Genomic DNA, 18,295 nt, shown 5'->3' with positions numbered 1-18,295 from the left:
AAAATGAGACCCACATATTTCATACAGTGCTCTTTAGCATCAAGGAAAATGTTTTGGAAAAGAGAAAGCAGGAGAGATGTTAGTGGAAGATCTACATGATTTAAAAAGTAATTAGAAAAAAAGCTATGTAAGAGACATTGAAGAATAATCTTATGAGAGTTGTCTGTCTAAAACTTGTTTACAACCACTTGCCTCAGAGAAAAACTATGCAAGCGTATCATTTTTCAGAGTAAATTAAGCAAGGTTCACACTTACAGTCTCCTGGATAAACACACTTGAGGGTGACCTCATCAAGGATCATATTTTTAGGGCAGTAGGGCAAGCATCCTTCAACCCTTTACATGGAAAAAGAGTAAATCAAAGTGAAAAAAAGTTTGAAATACCAAAACAAAAGAAAAAAGGACTATATTTAACATATGTAACTAAGATGTATTCTTCCTAAAATGCTTCTATATACCCTTGTCAAGCACTAAGAACTGCTCCATCTGCTACCAACCCATTATATTTCATTTTATAAAATCACAAGCTAGAGGATGATGAGAGAATAGCATTAAGATTAAGGCAGAACTTGAACACAGAATATTAGAACCATACACTTATGTCTGGGGCACACTAAGGCCATGTTCCATGAGTCAGTGGAAATGTGGAAGAATAATTTATTAAGTTGTTGTTGTTGTTGTTGTTGCTGTTTGTGACAGGGTCTCACTCTGTCACCCAGGCTGCAGTTAGTGACGTGACCTTGGTTCACTGCAGCCTCATCCTCCTGGGCCCAGGTGATCTTCCCACCTCAGCCTCCTGAGTGGCTGGGACTACAGGCATGTGTTACCATGCCTGGCTAATTTTTTCTATTTTTTTGTAGAGATGTGGTTTCGTCATGTTGCCCAGGCTGATCGTGAATTCCCGGGCTCAAGCAATGGGCCTGCCTCAGCCTCCCAAAGTGCTGGGATTACAGGCATAAACCCTGGCACCTTGCCAGTTTATTGAGATTTCAACCTGTATTGATTGCACTGTTGCTTTCCACTCTTATACTCCCCTCACATCCAAGCAGATTGGCATGGTCTTTGACACTATCCTTGCCTTGACGGTGTTTGTAGAACAAATACAGCATCTTCAGTGGTCTCCCTCCCTGTTATTAATCCTAAACTCACTGAAAAGATATTAGTGATCTCTAGGTGGAAGGGATGAACATGGTTGTAGTTCTTTTGAGAACAGGGAGAGGAAGGAGCAGAAGCTATAGTTTTCAAGAATATTAGGACCTGTGCCCAAATCTGGGGCAGTGCTCTGGAAGGACATGGTTGTATAAGAGCCTGAAGAGATTCTATTTCAAGCCCTACGATATCTGGCCTTGGTAAGAATCCCCAGTCCTTGTTTGGAGCACAGAAGCCAAGGAAGAGTCTCAAATTTCAAAAGGCCATGTTGTGGGCCAAAGACAGGAAGGAACAGGAGAATGCTTTTCTGCTAAAGGAATGAGACAAAATAATGACTGAGAGGGTATTTTCCTATGTCCAATTAAGGCTCAGAGTTCAATTTATTCTAAATCAAAGGAAAAAATATAATCCTTCAGGTGCAACCAACTCTAATTATTACATTAATACATACTACAGAGAATTCATGCAGATATTGCTATAAAAAGGCTTGCTCGTCTGCCTCTAGAATATACTAGCAGTTTTAACTAATATATTTAAATGTTTTAAAAACATTTCCATTGCCTCGTCTGTAAATAATTTGAACTAAAGTATTGAAGGCCTCGTTTCATTCCAGATGGAAACAAACTAACTTGACACTAAAGGTAAATGCCGCTCAGAAGACCCTTGTTCTTGGAGGCAAATCCAGGCAACGCTTTTTAAAGACAAGAAAAGTTAACTTCTGTCTTAATGAGGTTTAATGAAACACATTTAGCCATCTCCTGGATACCTCCTTCACAATTGATTTTTTTAAAACATAAACAGCTTAGCTTATATAACTGTTTATTTCATAAAATGAAGTTGAGTAATAAAACTTTTAACTAGCATATGATATTCTTAGTCTTCTCTAAACTTTGTGAAGTGGAAGAAAAAAGAAAAATGAAAGTTACTGAATCACTGAAAGACAAAATCTAGTTAGGTATCGTTTATTTGAGTCAAAATCAATTTTACACAACTCAATTATTTTTTGATGCAAGTCAAAACCACAGCCATCCTTGTACAATACTTTTCAAAAATCCATTAACAGCCATGTCTTCTACCTTACAGTAAAAGGCAAAGTCCTTACAACAGGTACAAAGCCTTATATGATTTGCCCACTACTATTATCATCTGGTCTCATCTCCCACTTCCCTCCATTTTGCTCACTTTGTTCTAACTTATTACCTCCTTGCTGATCCTCAAACACACCAAACACATTCCCACTACAAGACCTTTGCACTGTTCTCAAATTAAAGACTCTTACGCAAATATCCACCTGGCCAGCCCCTTCACTACATTTAGATCTCTGACCAGATGTCACCTTGTCAGGGTGCTCTTCCCTGACCACCAATATCAATTAGCAAACACACACACACACACACACAAGCCTTATGCTCTCTGTCTCCCTCATCTTCCTTTATTTTTCTCTGTAACACATATCCACCATAACAATATGTTGCATTATATATTTACATTTTTGTTTGGTTATTTTCTGCTCAGTCCAACAATATGTAAGCTTCATGAGGCCAAATACTTGTCTATTTTGTTCAGTATTGTCCCCCCAGCAGCAAGAAGATTGCCTACCACATAGCAGACATTCAATAACTACTTCTTGATTTAAGTGAAATTAATAGCATAAACAACTTCAGAATGGCTGTTTTTAAATCTTGAAAAAATTAACTGAAAACAGAATTTGCTAAGGCTGGACTTTGATCACTTATTGATAAACATTACTTACGGTGGAAGAAATTTGCATGCTACTGCTTCAGGGTCACTACAGGTTTTAAAACAGGGTGTAGCACAAGGTTCATATCTCCATTCACACATCCTCCTGTAAGGTACTGCTGTCTGGATTTCTGGGAAAAAATAAAGTTTAGATTGTGTGCATATTTAATACAAAGCTTGAAAACTAACAATTTCTTTTCTTTTTTTTTTTTTTTTTTTTTTTTGAGACAGAGTCTTGCTCTGTCATCCAGGCCTGAGTGCAGTGGCACTATCTCGGCTCCCCACAACCTCTGCCTCCTGGGTTCAAGTGATTCTCGTACCTCAGCCTCCCTAGTAGCTGGGACTACAGGCACACGCCACCATTCCCAGTTAATTTTTATATTTTTAATAGAATGGGGTTTCACCATATTGACCAGGCTGGTCTCGAATTCCTGACCTCAGGTGATCCACCTGCCTTGGCCTCCCAAAATGCTGGGATTATAGGTGTGAACCACTGTGCCTGGCCAAAAACTAACAATTTCTTATGTGAACCCTCCTAGGGTTTGACCCTTCTTTGACCACAATGCTACAGGAAAGACAGAACTGAAGAAAAAAACACTGTAATTTCTTGGTGATCAAAGCATTACATGCTCAGATTAAATATCTAGATATACACCTATCTTCCAAAGATTTAAAAAAGCAAGGGGTTGGAGGAGGCTGAGGAAAATTCAAAGCATTCTTTTTCTATATATATATGTAGTGGGTTTTCATCTGTCTTCACATCATAACAATACCAAACACTTCTTTAGAATTTTACTTTTTGCAAAGTAATTGTCCGTGCATTATTCTATTTTATCCTGCAAAAACCCTATTAAGTAGATATTATTTCTAGTTTATAAATGAGAAAATTGAGTCTCACAGCAGCCAAGAAACTTGGCAAGTTCAAACAATTAGAAAAATGACAAGACCAAACACATTTCATGAACTCAAATCTAGGAAGAATATTCTGTTGTTTTTCTTACAAAACTTAGCACATTGCCTTGTACCAGATAAGTATTTTTTGAATGCAAAATACATGGGCGGATTTGAAAAATACATGCATACAGTTCTAAAACCTCCCTTGCTTGAAGTTTTTCTCCTGCAAGGTCTGCTAATACTCTCCCCTTCCCACAGCATAGAGAAGTCCTTTTGTAGCAGTTCAAAGATATCTCTGAACAAGAGAACCTCTTAAGAAAGAAAATTCAGGAGGCAGGTATGTTTCTTGGACTCTGGGTACAGAATTCAATTCCAAATTACAGCAAGGAAAATAAGTCTTTTTGGAAAGCATCTATGCATCTACAGACTTAAGTAATTGCGGAACTTGAGTTACTGGTCCCATGCTTCCTGAAAGAGGACTAGTTCCAAGACTACAATAGTCTCCTGGAGTTTCCTAGGTTTCAGAAGCCCACAAAGATCAACTTCTGATATTCTGATGATGCCATGTGCCACAGTTCTCTAAGCCTCAAATAGGACTACTAGGTCTGGTTCTAAGAGCACAGATTTCTAGAGCAGAGGGGAAATAGAGGCCTGGAAAGGTCAAATGTATGTAAATTGAAGTAAGCAAATCACATCCACTCTATGGAATGCTATATAGATGTGTCAGTGGGTCCTTTTCTCAAGAGCACAGTGCAGAAGGACAGCTCTCCCCTTGGTTCTCCTTGCTTTCTCTCTCCCACTTGCAGTTCTCAAAACAACTGCAAAATGTTCTGAGAGTTATCCTGAGGTAGGGAGGAATCTTCTGAAACAATCCAGGATCTGTTGCCATTCCCAACAGGCAGTCCTGCAAAGTGTGTGCTCAGTGATTCCAGTTGCACCTAAAGTATCAAATCCAGAGCAGAGTGCTTTCAGGGTCCCTCAACTGCAGTGCAACATGGAGCATGTGCAGACAAGATTCAGTTCACCCTGGGCTTTTCTGAGCCTAGAGGACTGGCTCACCATGAATCCTAGGCTTCTGTTGATTCTTGCCGCCTATCTGTAAGTAGTAAAATTCCTTTGCCTGACTTGTTTTCTGAATATGTCACCACACTAAAGAAGGTATGGCACCACACCTAATAATGCAAATGGTAGAGATATTAGAACTTCTTTTGCTTTGTTCTGAGCTGGTTGCCAGGGTAAGAACCCTTGCAGAATTCTGGAATCTGGGTTTGCACAAAACCTCCTGCCAGACTTAGGAACCTTTGCATACAGGAACTGTATTCGATAGGTAAAATTTTGAAGCTCAATTTGTACTTTTTAAAATCCATTATTAGAAGGGCTTGCAGAAATATACCCTCAACAGAAAAGGCAAATTAACTGCTCTCTTGAACTGCTTTAGGAAGGCTCACAAGGATGAAACAATTTCTTGGGGAGACTCAAGATAGACATCAACCTCCTGGATTTTGAAAATAAAGCATGACTTTTAAGATTGCATAAATAAGTGAAGCTCGCTTCAGAAAATTCAATAGCTATAGACCTCAAAGGCTCTCTAGAAGTAAGATTAGGCTTCTGCTGAACTAGATAAATCTTCTAGAGGTCAATGGAAACAGATACCCTGTATCCAACTGACAGAGATAAACATATTGTCGTTATCACTAAGAATCAGATCAATAAGAATCTGCCTTCTAGGAAAGAAAAAGTAGATACAAACATTAGACAACTATGCCACATGAGTGGGTCCTGATTCCAATGTCCAGACAGCACTCGTAGTAATAATTGGGGTAATAATAATAAATCAGGTTATTTAGGATTGTTCTAAGCGATGTACATCAACTTATTCAACACTCGCAATAACCCTATAAAGTGGGTATTATTATTTCTCCAATTTTACAGTTGAGTACACTAAGGGGTATAGAGGTTAAGAAACTTACTTAAGGTCATAAAACTATCTGCTTATATACAGTAAGAATGGTTTTTAAATTAAAGACATAAATATTCTGTTTAATATAAATTACCTATTTGTTCTCTTTTTGGAGATCTCAGGAAACATACCTTCTATGCTGAAGCTACTTGAATGTTTAAATTCTTCAGAATCATCATATTTTGATGCTTTGACACTAGCACCTGTGAATATGATGAAAAAGGCTTTCTTGCTGTATAATTCAAATGCACTGTAACCAGGAATCCAGAGGCCCTGATGGTGGAAAAATGTTGCTCTCCGATGAAAGGCTGAATTTGCCTCCCACAGCTCCAAGCTAAGAGTATCACTGTCATGGACATAGAGAAAGTAGTTTGGCCTTTCAGCAGATTCCAAGGAAACAAGTGCCAATGCTGTAAAACATAGAGCAGTGTAGATTCTCAGAAGAAGGAAGATCATCAACATTGGTATCACAAAATGTACTTATAAAGTAAACAAAATACTACTGCAGAATTGCCAAACATAGTGCCGATCACTAAGATTTCAGAATAAATTAGGAGATGCCTGAAAGAAGAAAAAATGTAGTACTTTAAATTCAGTGAATAATAGTGATATCACTAAAAAGAAAAAAAAATCAGTCTTTGGTAACTTCTATCTTTTAAATATTTTGTCCTTGGGGGAAAAAAATAAATGTCAATGAGGACTCCAGACTGTACAATTTTATAAAAGAAATTGAATGATTAATTGGACATACATTTGTGTTTGCAAGCTTTAACATTTACAAATGTACAAAATCTACAAACGGCTAAATTGGATGATAGAAAAGAGAATAGAGAAATAGATCAATTTAGGGATGTAACTGCATTTCAGTATCACTGGGCTCTTTTAATGAGCAAATGTTCTTGAAAGAGATTTTACTGCACCAAAAAGGGACTATTTATCCAACATTATTGTCAATTTCCCAAAAGATGATCAAATGGCTAATGGGCAATTGGGCTTTACAAAGCATCGAAGAATTATCACCTTTTTTTAGCTAGGGCTTTGAACATTTACCTTATATTTGTAAAACTCATGAAATAAAAGTTTTTAAATTGAGATAATTTTAGGTTGATTTTCTTAAATAAACATCATTTGGATTTTTTCTAGTAAAACCATTAGTTATTACAAATCGTAAAATGAAGAGTTCTCTCAAATTCAATATGGTTTCAAAGGCATTTATCATGTTGTAAAATTTAAGTTCTGCTGAGCACCAAAAGATGCCAAGAATAATAAAATAAATTTTTATATGAGAAAAAAATGTAACAAACATAATTTAGAACTTGATGGTGATAGGTGTTTTCAGAACTAAAAGAGTTCTTTTTACAGGAAAGAAATAATTTATTCTAACTGAAGAATTGTGAGCATTCTCAGAACAAGTGAAAGTTAAGTCTGATGATTCATCCAACAAATAAATTCCTAAGCTGATACAACATGTCATGCATGGTTCCAAGTAGACTGAACATCACTGGATCAGAAGGGAAACTACCACCAATCACAACAGGTGCCAGGTGGATACAATCAGTAAAGACCTGCAGGTACAAACCAGTAAAAGTAGGACTAGGTTCAGGGCACTGAGGACATGTCCAGGAACCAGAACAGACAAGGCAGTTAAGGATAATAGAATAACAGACTGTTACAATAACTGTCTACACTCTGATTTATGCTCTTCATATAGAACTTCTTTGGTATCAATTCACAATTTACTTTTACTTTTGGGGGCATTAAAACCTTTCAAATGTTAAGAATCAGTGGATGGTTTTTCAAAAACATCAAACTAAGTTCTGTGACTAATACTAAGAAAATTTTAGCTATATTTTATTTAACACCAAAAACTCAAACAATTGTCATTCTAACATATACATGCCAATAAATAAACAAAGAAATGATTTTGTATACAAAAGAGAAAGCTGGCTCTTGTGCCAATGTTATATTTTATTTCATATCCCTTAGAGCACTTTTTTAAAATGCCATAAACATATTAGATTCTCAATTAATATTTACTGAGTGGTTACATTTTAAAATGTAAATGCAAAGCTAAACTCTTATTTTCAATTATACTTACATGATACCTTCTCTTTGAAAAGGCCTGGAGTGATCATAAAATAAAAAAATAAATTGGTATGAACACTGCTTCTTGGCAAAGAGAAAATGCTTCTGCTGGTCATATTGACCCCCAGAACAAGGCCACTCTGCCCATAGCTTGCCAGCATATATGGTCCTTCTCCAAGTCCTAGTTAAGTACAAATATGAGAATTACAAATTGGCACAGATTTTTAAAATTTCAATCTGTCATTTCAAAGAAATGTTTTAATAACAAAATACTTAAAAATATTGAGCAATTAGAAATTTATCACTAATAAAATAACTAAACTCTTCAAAAATAATGATTTATATACATAATGATGTATATGTATATGTTTGTGATGTGGGTTATGTAAAATGTTGATATACACGTGATCGGTTGTTTCATAAAAGTTTAACCTTACTGCTCTCGGTGTATTTTACGTTCCCTCTTCTCTCATTTTTATCTCAAAGCCAATTTACCTCAGCGCATGCTGAAGAAGGAGAAAAAAGATTCAAAGAATGTAAAGGCAAGACTTTCTTTCCCTTAAGGACTTAAGACCAGGCCTAAATAAAGGGGAAAGGATAATTGCATTGGAGGGATGAGAAGTCTTCCAATTAGGAAAGGGGAAGGAGAACCAAAATTTCCACCGTAAGGACCAGGAGAAGAACAAAAAGACTGAGAGGATACACTATTTTCAAGTGTACTCTCCTCACTGACCCATCATCTGGGACACATTGAGCAGCTGGGGACCCTTCTAAACAATGAGGAAAAGAGCTTCACTAGGGACTTTGGCACCCTGTATAGAGATAGAAACCTGAAACAGCTTTGCCCCCACATCAAGGTGGAGCTGAGCAGAAACAGTGGACAATTTTTCTTAACCTGACTGGAGGAGACTCACCACCACAGTTACAAATGTTACAAATGCAGTGTTTCTCCATGAGCCAAAATACATGAGGACCAAAGAAAATTACAGCAATAGTCTCTACCTGGTAATGGCTAACTTTCTAGCATGGACAAGAGGAAAGTGACACAAACCTCCAAGATGCAAATATACTTCAAAGTATAAATATGTAGATTTGTACAAATATGTGAATAATATACAAATAATAAGGTAAGTGAATTATAATGAGATACAATTCAAAATGGAGAAGATGTGTATACAATTACAACTTGAGGACTTGAAGCACCCTTATGAATATTCAACATAAGAATGAGAAAGGAGAAGGAGCGTAAAACAAAACCTCTCCCCTGCTGCACATGCCCCTTAATACAGCAACCTGCAGAGACAATTGCCATCTGAGAAACCTGTTTGTATAAAAACCCAAAGCTTTTGAATTGACTCTTAGTTAATTGGTAGCTTGATTCTGAACTATTTTCGCCAGCAACTGGGAGACAAAAGTCATTGATCTTATCATTAATTTTCGGCAGGGAGAAGTACAATTCCACCATCTACTGAAAGCAATCATTTCCTGCAGTGATTCTTTAAAAACAGAAATAAGCATATCCTATCTAATAAAATTACTCTGAACTTAAAAATCATATAACAATTTTTAGTAGGAAATTGAAGTTCTCCCTCACCTACAGAAATAGCATTTCAAATGCAAGCTTTACATTTTTAGTAAAAATCGTATAAATGAACACAAAGATATTATATAGAATCATTGTGCTAAGAATTATTGAAATAATCTCAGCAATAACCTTTGAATTCTTCTGCTACTTTTTAGAATTCTTCCTACAGAATCACACTTATTTATTTATGTATGTGCTTTAAATACTATAAGTATCTTAATAACATAGTGTCTGGGATGTAACAAATAAAGAAAGGGAGAAATATGCCAGCTATAAATGCCCAAAAAGGACTAGATAAATTTACAAGGGCTGTGAAATTCATTTGGGATGAAACAAATTAAGAATAACCATTTAAAATCATTTTCTATTTATTATCACTTTCCACAATCATCACAATTTTATATTCCCCTTCAACCTCTATCACTGTTGCATTGCTTTTACAAATTCTAACTCCCCTTGGCACACTGATGCCTTTCCCTATTACTTTGATCATAGGAAATTTATTCGCCTGCCACTTCACTGAGTCAATCAGTGTCTCATGAAGGCCAAATGCCCCATGTTCATGCTCTGATATTATCAATACAGTATTACAAATGAAACTAGAAGAACAGGTTTGAAGGATTCTGTAACACACTAGAAGAATGAATCATCACTAGAGGTACTGCAGACTTGTTAACAGAGAGCAAAATGTAGCAAGTAGCAAGAGGTAAAGAGATTCAATATGCATGGAAAATTCTGCTTCTGGGACCACAAGTCTGCAGAAGAAATGCCAGAAAATACAAAGGCACAGATGGAGACTGTCATAACAGAACTGGGTGAGACAGGAATCTTTGAGTGAGGAAGTTATTGGAGCATTTTCTCAGAGTGTTGTCTGTGTACATTATGTAGAACCTGTGATGACAATGTGCGGTGATCATCCCTACACTAGGATGTATTAACCATACAGTAGGCCATGTAGCATGGAGGTCAAGCTCACTGGCCCTGAAGCAAATTGTTTACAAATCCCAGTTTGCCACATTTTGGCTAAGTGAATTTGGCAAAGCTATTTCATCTGTCTCTGCTTCAATTTCCTCTGAAAGTGTTGATAATAGCAAAATGCTGATAATAAAATAAAATAATAACATTTTGAAGTTTAAATTATACGATCTAGAGAAAGCAGTTAACACAACAAAAGCTTCTGTTATTGATAATAGGCAATAAATCACATTTTAATTATGGAATCCAAAGATTGATGTGGAGTGTTTGTGTGTGTGTATGTGTGTGTGTGTGTGTGTGTGTGTGCGTGTGTGTGTGCATGCACATGTATGGCAGTCTCTTCACAATCTTGAACAGGACATATTTTTAGTTAGATTTTCTTTAACTACCACAGATATTTTTTAATGTTGAATTTGCCTCCTCTATCAAACTTCTATAAATGTAACAAATACAACTAAAATCAAAAATGCCAATTTTCTTTTTAATTCATTATCTCTATTTCTCTAAAATTATCTAGCTGACAAATTTCTCCAATAAGCCACCTGAAGTGCCTCAGATTGGTTGCTTGGCCCAGATTTCCTGTAACTATTATTCTAACTGACACATCCATCATGGATCCAGAGTTTGCCCAGTTACTGACAAAATGGATACTTCCCTAGATCACTTTACTTGTCTGAATTAGGTTTTGAGGGCTGTGCCTTCCTCATTAAAGAGTTTTGCAAAAAGACTCCAATTCTGCCATCTTCAAGTATTTTCACTAAAAACACAATTCTCTGTCTCTTCTTACATTTATACCTTAGTTTTAGACAGCAGCACCTCTCGGATTTCTTATTGCAAATCTGGATGTTTTCTGAGACCAGGAGATTTTCATTATTATTGTATCAATAAGTTCTCATTCTGGTAATGTGTAAAGAATGATTTTTGCCTGCAATGATGGCAAATTAAATTCCTTACATTATTTCTTATGTCACTGCATTTATACTTTGTTTCTTTGATTTCCACAACGTAAGAAAAATGTGACTGTAGTCACCACGCTGTATAATCGATACCAGAACTTATTCCTCCCATCTAGCTGAAACGTTGTGCCCTTTGACCAACATCTGCCCTTTCCCTGTCCACTTCCCCACCACTAGCCTCCGGTAACCACGATTCCATTCTCTACTTCTAAAAATTCAACTTTTTTGGATTTCACAAATAAGTAAAATCATATGGTATTTGTCTCACTGTGCCTGACTTATTTCACTTAGCATAATGTTCTCTAGGTTCATCCATGTTGTTGCAAATGATAGAATTTCTTGGTTTTTAAGGAATGAAGAGCTAAAAGAAAAAATTTCAAATGTTCTCACCACAAAGAAATGGTAAATATTGGAGGTGATGGATATGCTAATTAGTCTGATTTGATCATTCCACAATGTGTACATGTATCAAAACACTACATTGTACCCCATAAATATATACAATTATATTTGTCAATTTAAAAATCAGATAAAATTGTAAAAAACATTTGAACAATGTTTACATTTATATAATGGTAAAGGTATGCATTTATTATAGATCTTTCATCCTTTTTATCTAAAAAATTAACTAACTTCACCCATCCATTCATTCATGTCATTCCAAAACTGTACTGAGGGCCTCCTAAATTCTGAGAACTTAATTTACACACTATTTTAGTTTTCAGGAAATAAATCTTAACACAAATACTTAGAAATTTTTGAAAATTTTAAAACCTAAAAGCTTTTATGGAGTTACATAGTTCTGAACTATTTATAATTTGTTCACAGCATAAGTTGTTCAAAAACTTTTAATCTGAAAATACACCTAATAGAATACTATAGTGATATTTTTAATTTGAATGTCACATACCTTCATTGTAGTATTCACAATCAAGAGCTAAAAGAAAAAAAGAATAAATATTAAACTATGTAAGAAGCCAATCACTTACCTGAATGTGGGCAAGATATGGCCACATATTTATCAATAACTATGTGAAAGAATATAGAATGGTATTATTTAGGAAATTTTTCTGAGCAAAGAACATTCTTTAAGTGATGTGCTGTAATTAAATTTCATATAATTGTTTTAAAGTAGGAAAATATATCTGCCAATTTAGAAATCTCAACTGAAAGTGTTCAAATTGTAAGCTTGTTCAGATGTCTTACCACCTACACAAGTAAGTTAAAAGTTTAAAGAGTCAAATCTGGAAGCAAATTCAAGGTGATTTTTTAAAAATATGTTTATCATCAGAACAACGAAACTTCATAGGCATAAAAGAAAGTCATAAACAATTTCTCTAAGGATGGTATTTAAATAATTTATATTTCAAATGGTGCAATGACAGCAATCACACATAGAACAAAATATTATCTCACAATTTCTTTATATAAGTCCTTTCAGTATTCTATAATTTATGATTGTCAAAGGAATATAAAATTTCATCATTTTAATTTAATACTATTTCCATGAGTTTCCTGGCATTATTTCTAAGATAAATCAACAATTAATATGTATTTATTTATCAGTTCTCTACATAGTGATGTTCTAAGTAGGATACTCACAACAAACAGTAGATGATCTCCAATGAATTGATATTCCTTCCTGACAACACTTGTATGCATATGCAGCTATACTAGTGCACAGACACTCACAGTCCCCACCAAGATTACAGTTACATGTATCCTCATGGCAATTTTTGGCAAAATAAGTAACATCAATCTGAAACATGAGGTGAAAGATTACTTAATTTTAATAGATACTGATTATGATTTAAAGTCAACCCTCTAAAAGAAGATTATGTGTTTTCAAAGTTTGATATTATCAGCTTAACACTGCCACCTAGAGAGTTCTCTTTACTACAAACTTCTTTATTGCCCAAAGGAGAAAAAAATGTATTAGGAAAATGTCACATCAAAGAACTAGTAAAAGAAATAATAAGATTAATAAATACATAAAACTTCGACAATATAACAGATTAATTTTTGAAAGCTTCTTTCATTACTGACATAATCACATGGCATTAAAATAAGGGCATCTTCTGCTTCCAATTGTAATCTTATATAATTTTGTATCTTTCTTCCTTTTTTCCTTTCTTTTTTGCCCCCGCTTATGCAACATCCTAATGGCTATTAATGGTAATAGCAATCTTTAAAAACAACTTATTCTATTTACTTTATTTATTTATTTTATTTGCAGTATATTTAAGTAGCTGACAAAATTTAATATATTGACAATGCATTAAAAAAGGAGCAAGAGACTCAGGAGGCTGAGGCAGGAGAATCCATTGAACCTGGGAGGCGGAGGTTGCAGTGAGCCGAGATTGCGCCATTGCACTATTGCACTCCAGCCTGAGCGACAGAGCGAGACACTGTCTCAAAAAAAAAAAAAAAAAAAAAAAAAAGCAAGGGACTGGGAGCTGTAGCTTATGCCAGTAATCCCTGCACTTTGGGAGACCGAGGCAGGTGAATTACTTGAGATCAGGAGTTCCAGACAACCCTGGCCAACATGGCAAAACCCTGTCTCTATTAAAAATACAAAAATTAGCTGAGCATGGTGGCACGTGCCTGTAGTCCCAGCTGTGGGAGACTGAGGCAGGAGAACCGCTTGAACCCAAAAGGTGGAGGTTATAATGAGCCGACATCAAGTCCCTGGCCACACCATCTCAAAAAAAAAAGAAAAGAAAAGAAAAGAAAAGAAAAGAAAAAGAAGCATGGTTTGCTGTCACTGAGCTGTATTTTATTTTTTAGGTCAGTTCATGGGTTAACTTTTCTTTTCAAGTGAAAAAGAACCAGCAGGCTCTGTGGTTCAGGACTCCAGACTTGACACAATATTTCTTGTCAAGCAGGTGTGATCCTTGGAAACTATGAAAAGTCTCAAAAGCAACCCTTTCTATAAACAAGACTCTAGTCTACCTATGTGGCTCTAATACGGCAGCCCTCAAACTTTCCTGTCTCAGAATCCCTTTACACTCTTAAAAAAATCACTGAGATCCCCAAAGAGATTTTGTTTATGGGATTATATCTACCAATATTTACTCTATTAGACATTAAAAATGAGACATTTAAAAATAACAATAGACATTATATATTTACATGAATAACATGGTTTTAGTGAAAAACGCTTATACATGCCAAGAAATAGTGAAAAGAGTGCACTGTTTTACATTTTTGCAAATCTCTTTAATGTGTGGCTTAATAGCACACAGCTGGATTCTCATATCTGCTTCTTCATTTGGTCTATCATAATGTTTTTGTCTTGTTTGGGTTTGCGTTGAAGTAGATACAGAAAATTCGGTTCCACACATATATTTAGTTGGAAACGAAGGAGTACTTTAATATCTTTTTCAGGTCATTGTGATATTCTTTGACACTATATCAGAACTCAAAAAAATATCATTTTCAAAAAGGCCGTTGCAATGTGAAATCTAAAACTGTATCAATAAACTTTATACTTTGCTATATTAAAATTGTTTTTATATTTTGCCCTTTGAATGGATCTTTTACTTCTGCATGATTTTGTAACATCATGCATTGGTCATGTGGAAAATTTATGGACCCGTGCATATCTTCAAAATGCTGACACATTTGATTATATACAATAGCTACAAGTCACGTTTGTTAATATCATCATCTAGATCATCAAAAGACTCATTAAGTATCAAAAACCTTATAAGCTCGCAGGGGTGGATCTAACTTTTACAAAACTCTAATTTTCCCTTGAAAGCAAATTTTATCAAAGACAACAGACACCATCAGGTGTTTCCTTAAAGCCACAGACTCATTTCACACATTTTAAGAAAATATCTGCCAGGCACAATGGCTCATGCCTGTAATCCCAGCCTTTTGGGAGGCAGAGGTGGGCAGATCATCTGAGGTCAGGAGTTCCAGACCAGCCTGGCCAACACGATGTGACCCCGCCTTTACTAAAAACACAAAAATTAGCCGAGCATGGTGGCACACGTCTATAATCCCAGCTACTCGGGAGGCTGAGGCAGGAGAATCGTTTGAACCGAGGAGGCAGAAGTTGTAGTGAGCCGAGATCATGCCACAGCACTCCAGCCTGGATGGCAGAGCAAGACTCCATCAGAAAAAGAAAGAAAGAAGGAAGGAAGGAAGGAAGGAAGGAAGGAAGGAAGGAAGGAAGGAAGGAAGGAAGGAAGGAAGGAAGGAAGGAAGGAAGGAAGGAAGGAAGGAAGGGAAAATATCTGCCAAATATCCCTGTCTGACTGTCTGAATAACCACATATCATTTGTTCTTTGAAATAGAATGGCATTCCAAGAGAAAAACAACCATCTTAGCTCACAAGTCCAACAGTCATACAAGTGACTTCCTTCAAGACCACTAACATAGCTTTGCATGCAGCAGAAATATTATATTACCTAATTTTTACCAATACATTGAAGTATTGCTTAAACTTCTATTGGGACCTAAAATAATCACGCTAGGAAGGAGTTTTGAAAGTGAAATTTCTATATAAGTTACATTCCATCTTGGGATGTGCTTCCAAAACTATTTCAAATGTGCTACAAGCAATACTTTTAAACCATACTTTGAGTTGAGAACATTTGACAATGTTCTCTAAAGAAAAGTAAACATTTATGCTGTTAATCATAAAATGATGTATGTAAATAATGTTCCATAAACTAGAACAAATTATTACAAATATGCACAAAGGTACACTGTTAAATTAGATGGAGTAAGGGAGAAAGTAAATCAACTAAATGTGCCACTTGTACAGAAAAACAAACTAACACATAAGTCCCCCTAACAATAGTTAGGTGGTACATCTAAAAAGCCAGTGGGTCACCCAGTTATGTGTCATGTTCACCTCAGTATTATAGACAGAGTAGAACATCTTTAAACTTGAGAGTTCATTAAAGTATTCATTTACCACATTGCGACAAGAAGCAAAAACATCGCTGTACAAAATGGAGCATTCTTTCTTGGCATAAGGAAATTTGTTTTGATATGCCTCACAGGGTTTAATGGTTTCATCTGGATTTTCACACTGTTGAAAAAAATATAAGAGAAAAAATAAGTTTTTCAAGGGATAATTTCTCAAGCAGAGTAACCTATCCAACTTCACTCATTACAATTGCACCTAATATATTCTCATCCTTTTAGATAGGATTTGCGTAAAGCACCTGCTCACATCCAATTCAATGTTAATTGCATATATTATTTTCAAAAGCAACTAAAAAGAATATTAAAATCATGGCAATGTTAGAGATAGAGTGGTGATAAATGATTTTTAAATTATCTTAAACACAGCATTTGCATGACTTAAAAAATTACATGAGCATGACCTGTTTCTTTCATTTTCACCTTCTTTATTTCTGTCACAAATCATCTGAGAGGTTATATGTACTCAAATCTCTGCAGACTCAATTCCCATACATACAGCAACTTGGCCTCTTCTTCTCCTAATCCACTTCCCTGAAACTGCCCTGAAAAAGGTCATCCATGACCTCTTTATTGCTAAATATAAAGGTAATTTTTCAGTCTTCCATTTTGCTTGACTTTTGCTGCTTTTGATTCTATTTAAAACTTTACCTTCTTAAATGTCTCTCTTCATTTGGCTTTGGTGACACAATTTTCTGCTGGATTTCCTCTTGCTACATTGGCTGCTGCTCCCTAATCTCTTTCTTCCTGCTTTTTTTGCAAAGCTTAATTCTCAAATCTCTATTTTCCTCATTCAGTACATGTGTCCTGGCTTTAACGCTCTGAATATACTAGTAACTGCCAATCCCTATGTCCATCCCACATCTCCTTCCTGAATTTCAGAACTGAACATTTCCACCTAAATATCTCTGTCATTTCTCTCTCAGCAGGTCCTAACCATCCCTACCTCTATACCATTGTCCTTCCCCAACTATCCACATTCATTTCCTCCTCTTTGCCCTGCCTCAGGGAGGAACACCAGCATCCACCCAGGAAGCCAGGAAAGTAGGAGACCTTCTTGAAACCTCGAAATTCATCCTTCCTAATACAGTCTTTCAGCAGATATTGATGAGTTTTATCATTAATGTTTCCCAAATTTGTACAGTTTTCTAAATCTCTACTGACTTAATATTTCTAGCTGGATTATAAGAGCCTTTTGGCCCTTGTATCTTACAGATCTATACTTTGCACTTCAGCCTACACCACAACCAAAATTAACTTCTTGAAATTCACTTTGTGCACCATACTCTGTCCAGCCTCTTGACACCTTCTAGGTGGCTGCTCCCTCCTTTCCCTGTTAAATTATTTCCAATAAATTTCACTTTCTTGGCTCCTATAAATCTTATAAGATTCACCTCCAGGGTACCTTCTCCAGAAACCTTTCCTGAACCATCACAATCCCCATTTTGTGTGCACTTCTATCAAAGCAACTACTTTACTATGTTCTGACTGTTAATTTTTTAACCTCTAAATTTTCCACCTCTAGACTCTAAATTCCTTAAAGGCAGAGACTGTGATTTATCCATATTATGTGTCTGCATGTAATGGAAAATATTAAGTGCTAAATAAAAATAGTGAATTTTTTTAAATGACCTGAGTTTCAGCTTTGTCTATCAGATGTGAATAAAAAACTTATTTTGATGGGGTTTAAAATTATTTGACGACTCCTAATATTTAAGTACCATTACAAATAGTTACTTCTTAATTCATTTGCAGATACAAAAATGTAAAACAATTTTTTTCAAAAACTTCTAAAGGTAACAAGATATAAGATAGCCACAGTTAAAAGGATTTTGTCTCTCTCAATATAGTAGATATTTTAGGTATTAAAAGGTACACTTTTGTACTCTTAAGCTTAGACCACACTCAAATATTACTTACTGGAATAAATGTTCTACCCCATCCCCTCTTTATTCTTTAAAGAGATTTAGACATATTAGTAAACTAGGCAAAGTAGAGAAGTAACTAACCA

General features: G+C 35.5%; 1 protein-coding gene across 2 annotated transcripts in view; it reads right to left on the bottom strand.

Annotated features, from left to right (window-relative positions):
* OTOGL (otogelin like) overlaps window positions 1-18,295 on the bottom strand; it is a 171,127-nt gene that overhangs the window by 51,516 nt on the left and 101,316 nt on the right. For both annotated transcript variants that reach the window (XM_010383676.2, XM_030939363.1), the window contains 7 exons: window positions 16,274-16,390; window positions 12,946-13,102; window positions 12,254-12,280; window positions 7,841-8,008; window positions 5,874-6,152; window positions 2,902-3,019; window positions 256-335 (listed from right to left, as the gene is read on the bottom strand). In XM_010383676.2, the coding sequence (XP_010381978.2) occupies window positions 256-335; window positions 2,902-3,019; window positions 5,874-6,152; window positions 7,841-8,008; window positions 12,254-12,280; window positions 12,946-13,102; window positions 16,274-16,390 (946 nt within the window). The remainder of the gene's footprint in view (window positions 1-255; window positions 336-2,901; window positions 3,020-5,873; window positions 6,153-7,840; window positions 8,009-12,253; window positions 12,281-12,945; window positions 13,103-16,273; window positions 16,391-18,295) is intronic.

Source organism: Rhinopithecus roxellana, chromosome 10 (assembly GCF_007565055.1).
Source record: "Rhinopithecus roxellana isolate Shanxi Qingling chromosome 10, ASM756505v1, whole genome shotgun sequence".
Lineage (NCBI taxonomy): Eukaryota > Metazoa > Chordata > Mammalia > Primates > Cercopithecidae > Rhinopithecus > Rhinopithecus roxellana.
This window is presented reverse-complemented; position numbering and strand designations above follow the sequence as displayed.